The 14253-nt window shown below is 36.7% G+C and overlaps 1 protein-coding gene across 7 annotated transcripts in view; it reads right to left on the minus strand.

The window, feature by feature from the left end:
* LOC117399235 (cAMP-regulated phosphoprotein 21-like) overlaps positions 1-14253 on the minus strand; it is a 124086-nt gene that overhangs the window by 20364 nt on the left and 89469 nt on the right. For 6 of the 7 annotated variants that reach the window (XM_033998287.3, XM_033998286.3, XM_033998288.3 and 3 more), the window contains 7 exons: positions 12722-12759; positions 11897-11950; positions 10511-10734; positions 9660-9893; positions 5512-5696; positions 2070-2174; positions 1194-1445 (listed from right to left, as the gene is read on the minus strand). In XM_033998287.3, the coding sequence (XP_033854178.3) occupies positions 1194-1445; positions 2070-2174; positions 5512-5696; positions 9660-9893; positions 10511-10734; positions 11897-11950; positions 12722-12759 (1092 nt within the window). The remainder of the gene's footprint in view (positions 1-1193; positions 1446-2069; positions 2175-5511; positions 5697-9659; positions 9894-10510; positions 10735-11896; positions 11951-12721; positions 12760-14253) is intronic. The other variant, XM_033998290.3, reaches the window with a different exon arrangement.

Genomic DNA, 14253 nt, shown 5'->3' on the forward strand with positions numbered 1-14253 from the left:
TGAATCACTGATCCGCCATGTCCTACATGTTCAAGTCAATTAAACATGATTAATAGTTACCTGTGGAGAGACTACAGTGACTTTACTTTCATACCCGGGAGAGCTTGCATGATTAGCAACTCGACTACTAACAGCATTTCAATAAATGTAAATTGCAAAGCATAAACAAAACCAAAACAAAAATATGCAGCCACGTAATAGCAACAATAAATAAATAAACATAAAAAATACTGTAGGGGAATTTTGTGCTGCCCTCATTTAAAAGACAGATACCAAAAACATGCAAGAGTCACTGTATTCTTAATATTGTTATTTCCCCAAAGGAATTGTCACAGTATATGTGCATAAAATTACCTACTTTATTACACTCTGAAAATCACTTGTTTTTGTATTTCTGTGTGTAATATCTGTCTACCTATATATATATATATATATATATATATATATATATATATATATTATTTATTTCTTAGTAGACGCCCTTATCCAGGGCGACTTACAATTTTATTTATTTATTTATTTTTTTACATACAGTTACCCATTTATACAGTTGGGTTTTTACTGGAGCAATCTAGGTAAAGTACCTTGCTCAAGGGTACAGCAGCAGTGTTCCTTACCAGGGATTGAACCCACGACCCTCTGGTCAAGAATCTAAAGCCCTAACCACTACTCCACACTGCTTCACTTATATTATCAAAGGAGCGTTTCGATATGTTTAACATACCTTTGTCAAGGGAAAGTGTTTTTGAAAGCAAACAGTGGAGGTACTTATAGGCTTCTGATACGATATATATATATATATATATATATATATATATATATATATATATATATATATATAATGTAGGCAAAGGGAATTCCAATCAGTGCAATTTATACAAGACTAAGATGACTCTTTTAAACAATAGCACTACTGTAGGCCTATATTTACTTATTTTGATATTTTTGTTTTCAGGTTTCATTCACACTGTTATGCAATGTGACATGTAGTGTTACCTTTTCTGCTATTTCAGTTCTGTTTTGGATTCATGTTTTATATTTCAATGAAAAAAAAAGTATTAATAAATAAAAAAAATTAAAAAAAACAACAACAACAAATATTTATTTACCAGTGCTACAAAACATTATACTATAAAATAAGCTCTTGGTTTTCATGTTTTGTGAAATAAGATTCATGAGCCTCCTGTCCGTACCTGGGCTGGTGGCTGCTGTACATATCCCTGTGGTGGCTGCAGCACTTGTTGAGACATGGGGGGACCGGAGCCAGTGAAGCCCCCAGGTGGGATCTGCTGACTGGGGGAGGCCATGATGTAGCCTGGCTGCTGAGGGGGCTGGGGCAGGAGGGGAGGGGGGTAGACAGAACCAGAGGGAGGAGGCTCGGGAGCTTCACCAGATGACTGCCGGCTCAGACTCATCTGGCCAAACTGAGAGGCCATGTCATCTCGCTGCAAAACAAACAGCGACAATACGCATTGGAGGAGAAAGCTGGAGAGGGGGATAGATTGAGAAACTAAATTACCAACACTAGCAAAAAAATACACTACAGTAAATCAGCATCTTCCACAATCACCCGCTGCTTTTGAGAACATCCAGCATAATCAAATAATATTTTCAATTTTTTTTATCACTGTCTCATAGCTTAATGACATAGCATAATGACTGTATATATACAGTGCTCCCTCAATGTTTCACCATTTTATCATTCACTAATTTGGTTAATTCACTGTTAGATCAAATTGACAGTAAATTGTTTCGTTTTCCTGTATAATAAGGGCCCTTCACTAATTCACTGTTTTCAATATTTCACATTTCTTTGATGTCTAAGTCAGACAGCAAAATAAAGCAGGATCACTGTATATACATTAACGTATATTATACATGCATAGCGGAGGTTGAAATATACAGTGTGCAACTGAAAACTCCAATGAAGTTTGGACTTCTACTGTATGTACTACTTTATACCACATATATGATGTTCAGAGAATACTGCTACAAGTATACATGTAAATCACTCAAGCAAGCAGTGCAGAAACAAAGGCTGAAGTTTGAAAGAATTAAAACAGATGTACCACAGGGAACTGCTGTGTTGGTGAGACTGGCAAGAGGTGCTGAGGTGGGTAAGAGATGGGTGGATACTGGACAGACTGAGAAGAAGGCTGCACTGCCTGCATAGACTGAGAAGAGAAGTCATTTGGCAATGTCAGTCACAGAAGGAAAAAGACATGCATGCCCATGTTAGTATTGTTGGTATTGTTTATAAAGGGAAAAGACCAGCAAAATAATAGTAATTGAAATGAGTTGTATGGGTACCTAGTAAGCTGCAAGAGGCAAAGCTTGGAGTTATTCTTTGTACCTGCAGTTTTGAAAGAACGTGGTTCTATTTTAACCAAACTTGTCTTGTCTCTTTCTTTGTGCATATGAAAGGAAGCATTTAGAATTCAGCATAACAATGAGCCCAGGCAAGAGCAGGATTCAACAGTTCAGTGGACACAGAATAGCGTGGTGTACTGCATCTCTGGCATCTACGTTTCTAATAAGGCTCTATACACACAGCTAACACAGCAGTTCTGATTTCGAGGATGGGTGGTGGTCGCTTTGCAAATTAAGCTTATAAAGCAGGTCCACCATTATCCACTTCACTGTCCAGATATTGTGACCAGGAATTTTTTTATCTGCAACAGACAGCTGCAGCTACAGTGGTTTAAGCAAAGGTTAAATCAGTTTAGTTTAATTTGCTTGCTTGTAAACAGTGGATATAAGAATACATGAAACAAACAACAGAATAAAGCAAATAAAAAAAAGTCTATTTTAATGTGTGCTAAAGACTGACAAGTCACATTGATGTTCAGGGCGACCTCTTCTCGTTCACAATATTTTCTTCTGTTCTTAGGAAAGATCTAAGTGAGTTATACATTGAATTGAATTGCTTGTTTGGAATGGTTTGTATTCACATAGTTAACATATCAATAAATAAATGTATCTAGATTATTAAGGTTTTAAGGTGGGTATGCACATACATGTCATTTAACAAAAAAACATTTTAAAAGAAAATTCCTATGTACAAGTTTGAATAAAGACATCCACTGTGTACACAATGAGTTATTCATGAATATTTAAAGACTGCTTAATCTACATCTATTGAAATTGGTCTTAATACTTAAACTGTGAAATTACAAATATAAACATTGGTTTGTCATCAGAATACAAAACATAAAATATGTATTATATGTAATTGGCAGGAATTATACTAATTTAGGACAACATGCAACACAAGAACTACAGCAGGAGACAGGCACATACTGGAGCTAACCAATGTGTTAACTGCTACCCCATCATCAGAACCTAATGTTAGAACCTAATTATTGAGCTTTTTTAACCAAATATCTGGCTACTTTAGACAGCACCTCTAACTAGGCATTTATGAACCTACCATATCAGAAAAAACATCACAGTTCTACAGAAAACCCTGTATCATTCTCAGCTAAATAGAAATAGTGTACTGGAGCATTGTTTTGGTATACTTTATAGTATACTATACAGGGGTTGGCAAGTGGCGACCCATTTGAGGTTTGGTGGCGGCCCCTCTCAGTTTCTTTATGAATGTATTACATTTAAAAAAACATTAATTAGATCCGTCGCCTCGGCACTTGCGCAGCCAGCTTCTGTGTTGTTGTTGCTGGAGTGATTTTCTCACACTGTACACAGTGGGTGCGTTAAGTAAGTGAGCGGCTCAGAGCGACTCAGTAAAAGAATCAACTTAACGACTCGCTCAGGTCCCGCTGAGCCGCTCAGAGCGCTGCTGAGCATTTTTCATCAGGGATCAGAGTGAGCGGACGGAATGGCCACCTGCAGGAAACAAGTGGAGATCACAGGCAGGATTGACAAATACGTTTGTCAAGAACGATGAACTGGTTTCGTTTCAAGTTATGTATTAATTGGCTAAATAAGATAGTAAAAATTGTTGTTTTCGAATTTGTATCATTTAATTTCATTTTTTTTAAATGTAGAGCTGTTTTACAGTTATTGATGTATTATTATTATTAGGCTTGTAGTATTAATATTATTCATTATTAACGTCTGTATTGTCGGTATTAAACACAGCCAGATATGAGGTTCAGTCCAAACAGAGCGCCGAACTCAGCTAGGTACAGCAGGGGACAGTAACTTCACATGGGGTCATTTCATCTACCATCACCTCAGAAACACAAACAAGCAAATAATTATTATTCGCCATTTTTAAAAGTCGCTCAGCGCTCTCGTGGAGCAGAGCGTTAAGTCATTTAAATCTGCTCAGTGTGCTTTCTGAGCGCTCTCACTCTGAAACTTCACATGGGGTCATTTCATCTACCATCACCTCAGAAACACAAACAAGCAAATAATTATTATTCGCCATTTTTAAAAGTCGCTCAGCGCTCTCGTGGAGCAGAGCGTTAAGTCATTTAAATCTGCTCAGTGTGCTTTCTGAGCGCTCTCACTCTGAGCGGCTCACTTACTTAACGCGCCCAGTCTGTCAATGGTTGCTAGGCAGCAGTTCCAAGGCACGCAGCCAACGTCACGTGGAAGGACGTAATCAATGCTTATGCAGTAACTGTGAAGTGCTGAGCCAGCGGAACGACAGAGGTGAAGTTGGTCAAATTAAATAAATTGTTTTAATTTGTTAAGAGAAATGTTTTTTTTGCTGGGAGCAAAATGTACAATTTAATAACCAGATGTAATGTTAAATGGAAATAGATTAAAGCTGCATTTGTGTGTTATGGCTGCTTTTGGTGGGAATCCACGTACCTTCAAAATACTATTTGTACACTTATTTTTCATTGGAGTTTATTTTTTCTTTGAGAAAGACAGAAGTAATAGGCAGCTAGTAAATGTTAATGAAACCCATTTAAATAGTTATTTATCTTTGCTGTTGGACAGATTAGTGTTAGCACTGTTTGAATTCTGTGTGGTTTTACATTGTGAATTCGGTGTGGTTTTATATTGTTGACTGAAAAGACGATAGCAGCGGTATAGCGGTAATGTCTTTGTTCAAAGATTTTTTTTTAAATAAATACAGTATAATTGTACTCCATGCTTTGCCCGGTGTGTTTCTGTAAGTTCGTTGGTATTGTGTAGGTATTACAACCTGATAATTCAGTTAAAAATTGTTCATTTTTGTCAGTGGCGGCCCACAAGTCGTTTCATGGGCCGCCAAAGCGGCCCCTGGTTACGTTGAGGTTGCTGACCCCTGTACTATAGTATCCTTTCATATAGGCTACTTTGGAATATTCAGATATAACGAGGATGACTTCAGGAAGTGGTGTCAGAATTAAACACAACCACCATTTAAATATTCAGTTAGGAGAACCAAACTTGGCATTTTATTTACTTTCAAATATAAAAATGACTCACACACAATCAGTCCCCTTCTTTTAATAATTTAAATAACTGTATTTTGATCTATTTCTGATTGGATCAGTATGTATATCGCAGGTGTTTTTTCCCCTTGAACATCAGTTAAATGTGCAAGCTTACTTGTGATACCATGTGACTTCCAATTTGCTGCTGTGATTGCTGTGGCTGCTGTTGAGGTGGTTGTTGCTGGGATGCAGGTGCATTTTGCTGTTGAGACTGTCCTAAAAGCTGGCTTCTCATTGACTGATGGACGCTGGGAGGGTTGTAGATAGCAGGTGTTCCATCAGGGTTAACAAATGGTTGACCTGAAACAAATTCACACATTCTTCTCTTATTAAAACAAACAACAACAACAAAAATATTGCTATGTACACAGCTTGAAACTCACACTAGCCCTACACTAGAACACTAGAACTACCTTCAGTTAAGTATATTATTTAAATGATCAGATGCCAGGAGTTTAATGATTAAATAAAGTGTTACTCCCTTGTATCTGAAAGAATAACTCATATTAGTTAACCTACAGACTGAAGTGTAACTTACTTGTGCTGTGTTAAGTGTGATCAGTTCAGATCACCTGGACATTTTAACAGCATACCCAAACAAGAGAAGATGTGAACCCGGGACTAGGTGCAGGGCTAATGTGGGTTTGAATCCCCTTACATTGACATCAGATGTTTGCTGTTTTATTTAATATACCTACAGTATCATTTGAAGCCAATGTAAAATGGGATGTTCTCACTGCTCAAGTATTTTCAGGGGCATCACGGCAGTAATGCTATCTAAGAGACAGCTGGACCCAGTAGCTATAAACTGAAAATACTTTAGGGTGATCAACTGAATAGAAATACTATAAGCATGTTGTAAATCATATATGTTAAGGTGAATGGAATAAATGACTCAGCTTTGGTTTAGTGGTTAGTCCATAGTGCATTGAAATTCCAAAATATTGCCTGTTCTTTTTTAGCACTTGTAGCAATGTAAATAATAACAATTTTATGTATTGGTCATATATCATGTATACATTCATGATTAATTATGATATGTAGTTTTGATTGAAATTAATAATTACACTGAATGGAAATGCACATTTGAAATAGTGCTTTTCTATAGCATGTTATAAGAGTGTTATAACATATATAATTACACCATTCATATACATATAACCAGTTATAAAAGATCCATTTAACTAACTTATTACCTAGAAAACATAGTGGGGGAATTTTCAAATAACTATGTAACTTGGACTGATAAAAAGTTGATATAAAATCATTGCTGTTATGTGTTTTTTTAAACCTGTACTCAATCAGCAATCTTCGAAGTTTTGTTTCCTACTATTGGCACAGTTAATATTTTTCATTTTTTTGTATTTTTTTCTTAATTTTCTGTCATGAACCCCTCAAAATCTCATAACCGACACCCAATAGAAAACTTGTTAAAACTGAACATTGTTGTTAGATAGGTTTATAAAAGTGGTATTTCTAAAATTGTAATTTTTTTGTTATGTATATTTCACCCAATAATTACAAACTTATTGTTTTTAATTTAAATTATATAAATTTCTACCTCATAACCAACACTCTGTTAAATAACATTTTCATAAAAGTTTTTTTCCTGAAGAAAAAATAAATCCTAAGCAAACAGTACTTAGACAGATGTGGAGTGTTTTGCAAATAGAAAACAACTATAGCATTTTTAAACTTATATTTCATATTTCTTTAAATTCTAATTTAAATTACAATGTTGGTTATGAGTTTGGGGTGTCGGTTATGAAAGCTCTGTGTTGGTTATGAGTTTCTTTCTCAGCACTTCATCTTATAGCTAAATCCTTGGGTGCAATTCATTAAAACATCAGAAGAAAGTGTTACAGACTGCAGGCAGTCCTTCTATATCATATTCCAGTTGACATGGTACCCTTTGAGCCCTTTATTTAAATACATTTAAAAACTATATACAGTGCCGTGAAAAAGTATTTGCCCCCTGTCTTATTTTCTGCATTTTTGCACATTTTTCACATTGTATTTGGTCAGATTTTTTTGTGGGTTGTAGTAGTATATAGAGGGAGTCTGAGAGAAGAAATGACCCCAAAGTTTGGTGCTTCTTTCATTTGTTTGGTGTGCAAGGTAATCAAACATGTAATCTTCAGGTGTAAAAAAGTTATTGCCCCCCCTAGTTAACTCAACCCAATTAAAGGGATAATTAGGGTCAGCTGTTTGAGTACTTTGGTTAACAACCAGGCCTGATTTGGGCCAGCCCTGCCCAATATAAATCTGACTAACTTTGGCCCTTACCATCAGAGTGAAGTTGTCAGCACACAGGTTCTAGAGGCACATCATGCCACAAACAAAAGAAATTCCTGAAGAGCTCTGGAAAAAAGTTGTTGATGCCTATCAGTCTGGAAAGGGTTACAAAGCCATTGCTAAGGCTCTGGGGCTCCACCAAACCACAGTCAGAGCCATATTGTCCAAATGGAGAAAGTTTGGGACAGTAGTGAATCTTCCCAGGAGTGGCTGTCCTGCCAAAATCTCTCCAAGAGCAAGGCATAAAATTGTCCAGGAAGTCACACAGAACCCTAGAACAACATCCAGGGATCTGCAGGCCTCTCTCGCCTCAGCTAAGGTCAGTGTTCATGACTCCACCATCAGAAAGACACTGGGCAAAAATGGGATTCATAGCAGAGTAGCATGGTGGAAACCATTACTCACTAAGAAGAACATAAATGCTTGTCTCAAGTTTGCCAAAAAGCACCTGGATGATCCTCAAGAGTTCTGGAACAATGTTCTATGGACAGATGAGTCAAAAGTGGAACTTCTTGGCCGACATGGGCCCCGTTATGTCTGGCGAAAACCAAACACTGCATTCCACAGTAAGAACCTCATACCAACGGTCAAGCGTGGTGGTGGTAGTGACATGGTTTGGGGATGCTTTGCTGCATCAGGACCTGGATGCCTTGCCATTATTGAAGGAACCATGAATTCTGCTCTGTATCAGAGAATTCTACAGGAGAATGTCAGGCCATCCGTCCCTGAGCTGAAGCGCAGTTGGGTCATGCAGCAAGACAATGATCCGAAACACACAAGCAAGTCTACATCAGAATTTGTATTTTTCAGTTTGTCTTTCCAGCTTTTCCTCAAGGAACTTTGCTTTTTCTGTGGTCTTTATGGTCTTTCTTCTTTGGAAGTATTCTCTTCTATCTGTCTTCCCTTCCCAAGACTTTCTAGAGGTGCACGGTGATTCATGTGTTTGGACCTGGCCTGCTCCAGATACAGAAGGCCTTTCTGCACTCTTACCCTGATTTACAGGATGTGGTGGTGTTGATTGTGGAGTGACAGCGGTCAGTTCTTTTAGTTGTCGGTCTGTCTTCTGTTTTTTATGAAAAGCCTTTTTCCAATTCTTTCTTCTACCTCTCTGTACCGTATCTGACACTTCACTTACTGGTATGTATTTCTTTTTACTTTCCCTTTCCTTTGCTAGGTACTTATTTTGTCTCTCAATATAATTTTTTCTTCTTTCCTGTATCTTCTAAACTTCTCACAAATACACAGCTCAGCCTTGCTATATACAATGACATCTTATTAATATCTTAACTATCAGCTCTGAGAGAAAATATGGCTCCAGAAGAGAATATAAAACTGATTGTAACCTTAACTATATCTATATAATGGGATTTTAGTGTTATTAATGTGCGACACCCCAAAAAATGATTTGAAGTATACAAGTAAATAATATAAAAATCATAACCGACACTAACTTCTCATAACCAACATTTTTCTTGTTTTTGAAGTGTCGGTTATGAGAAAAATTGTAAGGTGTCGGTTGTGAGAAATTTCACTACTTTATCCATTTACAACAAACAGGCAGCCATTGTTTTCCGATTTCAATGTAATAACAATGAGGATAAAGTAAATTTATATTAAATACATGTACATTTCATAAATATTTTTATTTCCATGTTTTGCTAGCGGTTGGTTATGAGCTACACAACTGTGCCAGGCTGCACTAGTGAGTTAAACGGTAATATTTTAAAAATAATGAAGAGCATATTTACCTCTGTCTCCAGTCCTTCCCTACAGAAACCCTTGACCTTTCACCTTGTTTGAAAGACTTTATTGATATGTTATCATTTCAACACAAAAAGTCAGTGGGTGTCGGTTATGAGATTTTGTGATCACATGCATGTGATTGCATGTGATTGAGATCACATGCAGTAACTTATACATACAGCTGATTTGACTACACAGTCAGTGGGGATCAATCCAGATACTCACCTGTGTGAGGATTGAGGAGGATGCTGCCCGGTGGGATGCCTGTAGCCTCCAAGGGGACCAGTATGTAGCTGGGGCTGTTGGGAGGCACCTGCCCACTAAGCCCAGACCCATCAGGGTAGGACACACTGCCCGCAGAACTGACCGGAGCGGACATGAGGAGCGATGTGCTCTGCAGTGACTGGTGAACTCTGGACAGTGAGCCTGAGGATCCACCACTGCTGGAAGACTCTGAGCCTGTGGAACAAGAGGGGTTTCAATGAAAACTCTTCCATCCATGAAGCTTCAGACAGGGAACAAAGCATCTCCGTATCACATCACTCAAGGTATTCTCCCCAGCTCACTTAGCACAGAATGACCATCTTACAAAAATGTTCATCTAAGTAAATAGTTTAGACTTTAAATGTTTAAATGTTATACATGTTAAAAGTTAGAACGTTGTCAGAAATATGCATATGAAATACAGATTTTAACCTTACTTTGTATACAATAGTAACTGTATAGTGTTATTTAATATTTAATGGCTTCTGCTAAATACTCTTAAGATTAGGGATGATCGATTCTGTTTAACATTTAAATGTAAACATTGAAATGTTAGTAACTACTTATATAACCTATAACTAGAAGCACTCCATTACAGTTTAAAATAAATTGATACAATACCAATATGAATAAGACCACATGTGTACAACTCTAATACATAGAAATATTACTTCCAGCCTCTTATTTTGAGATCACGTGCTAGTTATCATGGATGAAGGAGCATTTTCATGACACCTCCCTAGGCTTTAGGCTACTGATATACATTATAAAAGAACCCAGAGGAGCTTGAGAACTGATGGATTACTAGCTACCTGTTTTCGAGAGTTTGCCAGTACTCCGGCTACTGGCCGAGCTGTCCCCTCTCGTTAGGACTGTTATCCCCCCTATGCTGGCGGTCTTCGTCACGGCGGGCTTCAAGTTCCGGTTGGAGCTGTCCGAGTCTGTGCTGCTCCAGGGGCGCTGGTCCTTCCACTTGACGTCTGTTTCTGTGCTACTCTGACGACTGCCAGACTTTCCCATTCCATCCCGATTGCCCCTGAAGCATTAAGACACAATTCCCACATTAACCATGTTAGTTATTTCTGTACACATAGCTTTCAAAGGCACCCTACATCTGTAAGGGGGCATCAATAAAGAAAAAGAACAAGACTTCGTTGGCTATTGGCCAAATAACTGCCCTTTTTGATTGATTTTCTTTAGATCTACTTTCTTGCTTTCTCCTTATAGCTGCTATTCTGTATCTCTCTTTTGAACCTCAATATACTCATTGTTTTAATGGAACACGTACCATGTTTATTACACTCTTTGTAGTTTTCTCTGAATTTTGTTTTATGTGTTCACCTGCTTTTGAACTCCTTGCTGTGTGAATCTACTAACGTTAACCCGATTTCCAGGTGGTCTCCTTGAAGCCTGCTCTTTACCGGTAGGAAACAGAACATTTCCTTTCCTCATAATGCAGCTCCTTGAGCCAACTGTAACTTGTTTTTTTCTTCACAGCACCTAACCAGTGCTTTAAAACTATTTCTACAATCATTAAAACTTTTTACCTTTGTCCTCTGGGTATTTTCTATTACCATACCTGTATATTTTTTACTTGGTAGCCCATGTATTCTAGACAGCCTTTATGTTCTACTTATATGGCCAACAGTTTTGCATCACCTAGAATCTTAGGATTGAGACATAATAATAAAAAAAAAACTATATGCACATAATTTAGATTTTTTATTTAACATCATGTAATCAAAGAAACTACAAAAATGATATTCCAAAAGTCTACCGGAAGCTATACTAGTAGTATCGTATATCATGTTAGATTTCAAAATGTCACATTTTTCAATTTATGTCTGGTTTTCGTTATGTATATAGAAAACTACGAAGCGGTATGTAATTCAATATGCTAATGTAACATTATTCAGCAGTTAGTTAATTGTATAGGGTGATGCAAAACTTTTGCCCATAGCTGTACATCATATTTTATAGTCACCTTTTTTTTTGATAAAATATTTATGCTACAGAATTCTGAATGTAAAAATGATTATGAACAGCCAGTTAGGATTTTATTTCTGGTAAACGAAGACTGCTTAGAAGGCAGCTTCCAAAATCTGTGTTGTGGCTTACACATCTAAAAGCAGCAGATCTATGGAGTTTATAGGGGGTTTCAATATATAAATACAACCTATCAGAAAGAAAATACCTACTTGAATAGCTGCCTTTTCTTCTGCGTATCATTAAATATACAGTCTTCCAAAATCCTGTGGAAACACAAACATTATAGGGCAACAGTTAACACTGTATAAACCTTTGCATTTACATTAAACTATGTCCTGTAGAAAACGTTTTTTTCTCTCATGACTTCTTTACTTTTATACAGAAGTAAAAATGTAACATTTGTAAAAAGAAAAGTGAAATTAGGTTTTAGCATATTTGTACCCTCATAGGTAGGCAGAAATCTCCAACCTACTGTACATTGTCTGTTTAATTTTACTCTGTGACATACTTACCATGTGACTGTGTCAGCTGTTTTTAACCAGTCTTGATTTATTTACCAGTAATAGCCTGCAAAGAATTAGCTGGCACTATACAAAAAGAGGAATATCTATGCCATTCCCTTTTTTTATTAAAATAGAAGAGCTTAAAAAAGTCTGAAGTATTTGTTGTATAATAGCAATAAATAGAAGATGCATCTTGTGTACTTGGAGACAACCATCTCCCACGCTTGTATAAAAGCCTTCTGGCCCTCTGTGGGATGCACTGCCATAACAGGTTCTGATATACTTCTTGTTCAAACGAGCCTGGCTCTTCTGTTCAATGTTTAAGATGCTTGCTTGCGGAGTGCATGGTTGCTGGTGCATGCCCAGCCCATCCTGTACCACAAGACAAGACAAATCTGTTTGCCAAGTGTCTAGCTGACTCAGAAATCGTTAGTGTGCTCCACTAGATATGAATGAAGAGGAATCCACAAACACCACACACACATACAGTTTTGGGGACGGAATGGTTAATACATAAAATGTCAAATTTACCTGGTTTCCACATAAAGGTTTTCCTGGGAACAAACTGACTGAAAAATAAAATAAAAACTTTTAACAAGGAGTCGCTTCTACTTGCTTTATTTGAGAACAAGACTCAATATGAAGTTTGTGAAAATGGATCAGAATTTGTTTTGAAATTATAATTTTTGCCTGAGGCAACAATTGAACTTGTATTACTTAAAACAATAAAATAATAATAATTAAAAAAAAACAACAGAGAAACATTTTTAAGTTAAACATTAAACTGTTTTCATTAATTTCAGTAAAAAGTGGGGGCTAATTTTAAAACGAGGCCCAATGTGTTTGTAATTTTTTTTTTCATTAAGATCACAGCAATGAGCATGAAAATGACAAAGTGAACACAGAATTATTGGTAATTTAATGTACTGTAATGTATTTTAATTTTGATCACTGGGAATGATTTTAATATTGAATTGCTCTATTGGAACCATAACATGCTGCGTGCTACACCCTGGGTTAATCAGTAGGAAATCATGTGGCAGGGTTTCGAAGGGACCTGGGAAACAACAAGAATATCTGTAAAATAATGCATGTTTAAAAATACAGGAAAAAAACATAAAATATACTTGTAATTGTAAACATGACAAAAAGCCAATGAAGATGGTAAAAACAATACAATATTCATGCTCCTTGCTCTTGAATATATTTATTTTTTCCGCTGCATGCTCATGATTCCAGTATGGGACTCACTGCTTCTTTCTTAAAATTACTTTTGATGAACACAGAGCTCGGTTTCTTAAACCAGGCCAGGGCTTCATTAATGTTTTATAAGTGTTAAATGCCCTGAGGGGCACGCAGATGTATTCTGCATGTGCCATTCAGTATAGTGTACTGCATTGTAAAAACACAATCATTGTGTCATATGTTTAACTATGAATAAAATCATGAAGCAAAAATCGTAACCAATAAAACGTTTTGTTTTTTTAAATACCGGTAAATTAAAAAAAAATGTCCCTGTGTTACTGAATTTATTCATATGTGAATATTACATTATATTAAATGTAAGGCTTTAAAATGAATGACAAAACATTATTTGTGTGAAATGAATGATGGATTTCTCACATGAAATCAACAGCTGTAGATAAAACCTAAAATCAGCAATTCAACCAGAAATAAAATACTGTTACACTGTGTCACTGGGTTAAAAAATACATGCATAATACAACACACATCCATGACTCACAAAGCCCCCATGCTAAACCTAGCCCTGCCCCCCTTCCCTTCCTCCTCTCTATCCTATAAATGCATACAATGACAGTTGCAACCACGGATTGTAATTGATTTTTTAAATGTCCCCCTGACACAATGTTTGCAATTATTTTCTGATGCCTCAAGCAGATCCCCACATTGGAATTGATGAGAAAATCTGCAGTTAAGTGGTACCACGGTATGCAAGTATTCACCACAACTCCGAGGTACAAGAGGAAGTGCCCCTCTTTACTTACTCTGGTAATGAATTAGGTTCACAATGTCAGGTGTTTAAAACATACTCATTTAATTGC

Source organism: Acipenser ruthenus, chromosome 4 (genome assembly GCF_902713425.1).
Source record: "Acipenser ruthenus chromosome 4, fAciRut3.2 maternal haplotype, whole genome shotgun sequence".
NCBI classification, from domain to species: domain Eukaryota; kingdom Metazoa; phylum Chordata; class Actinopteri; order Acipenseriformes; family Acipenseridae; genus Acipenser; species Acipenser ruthenus.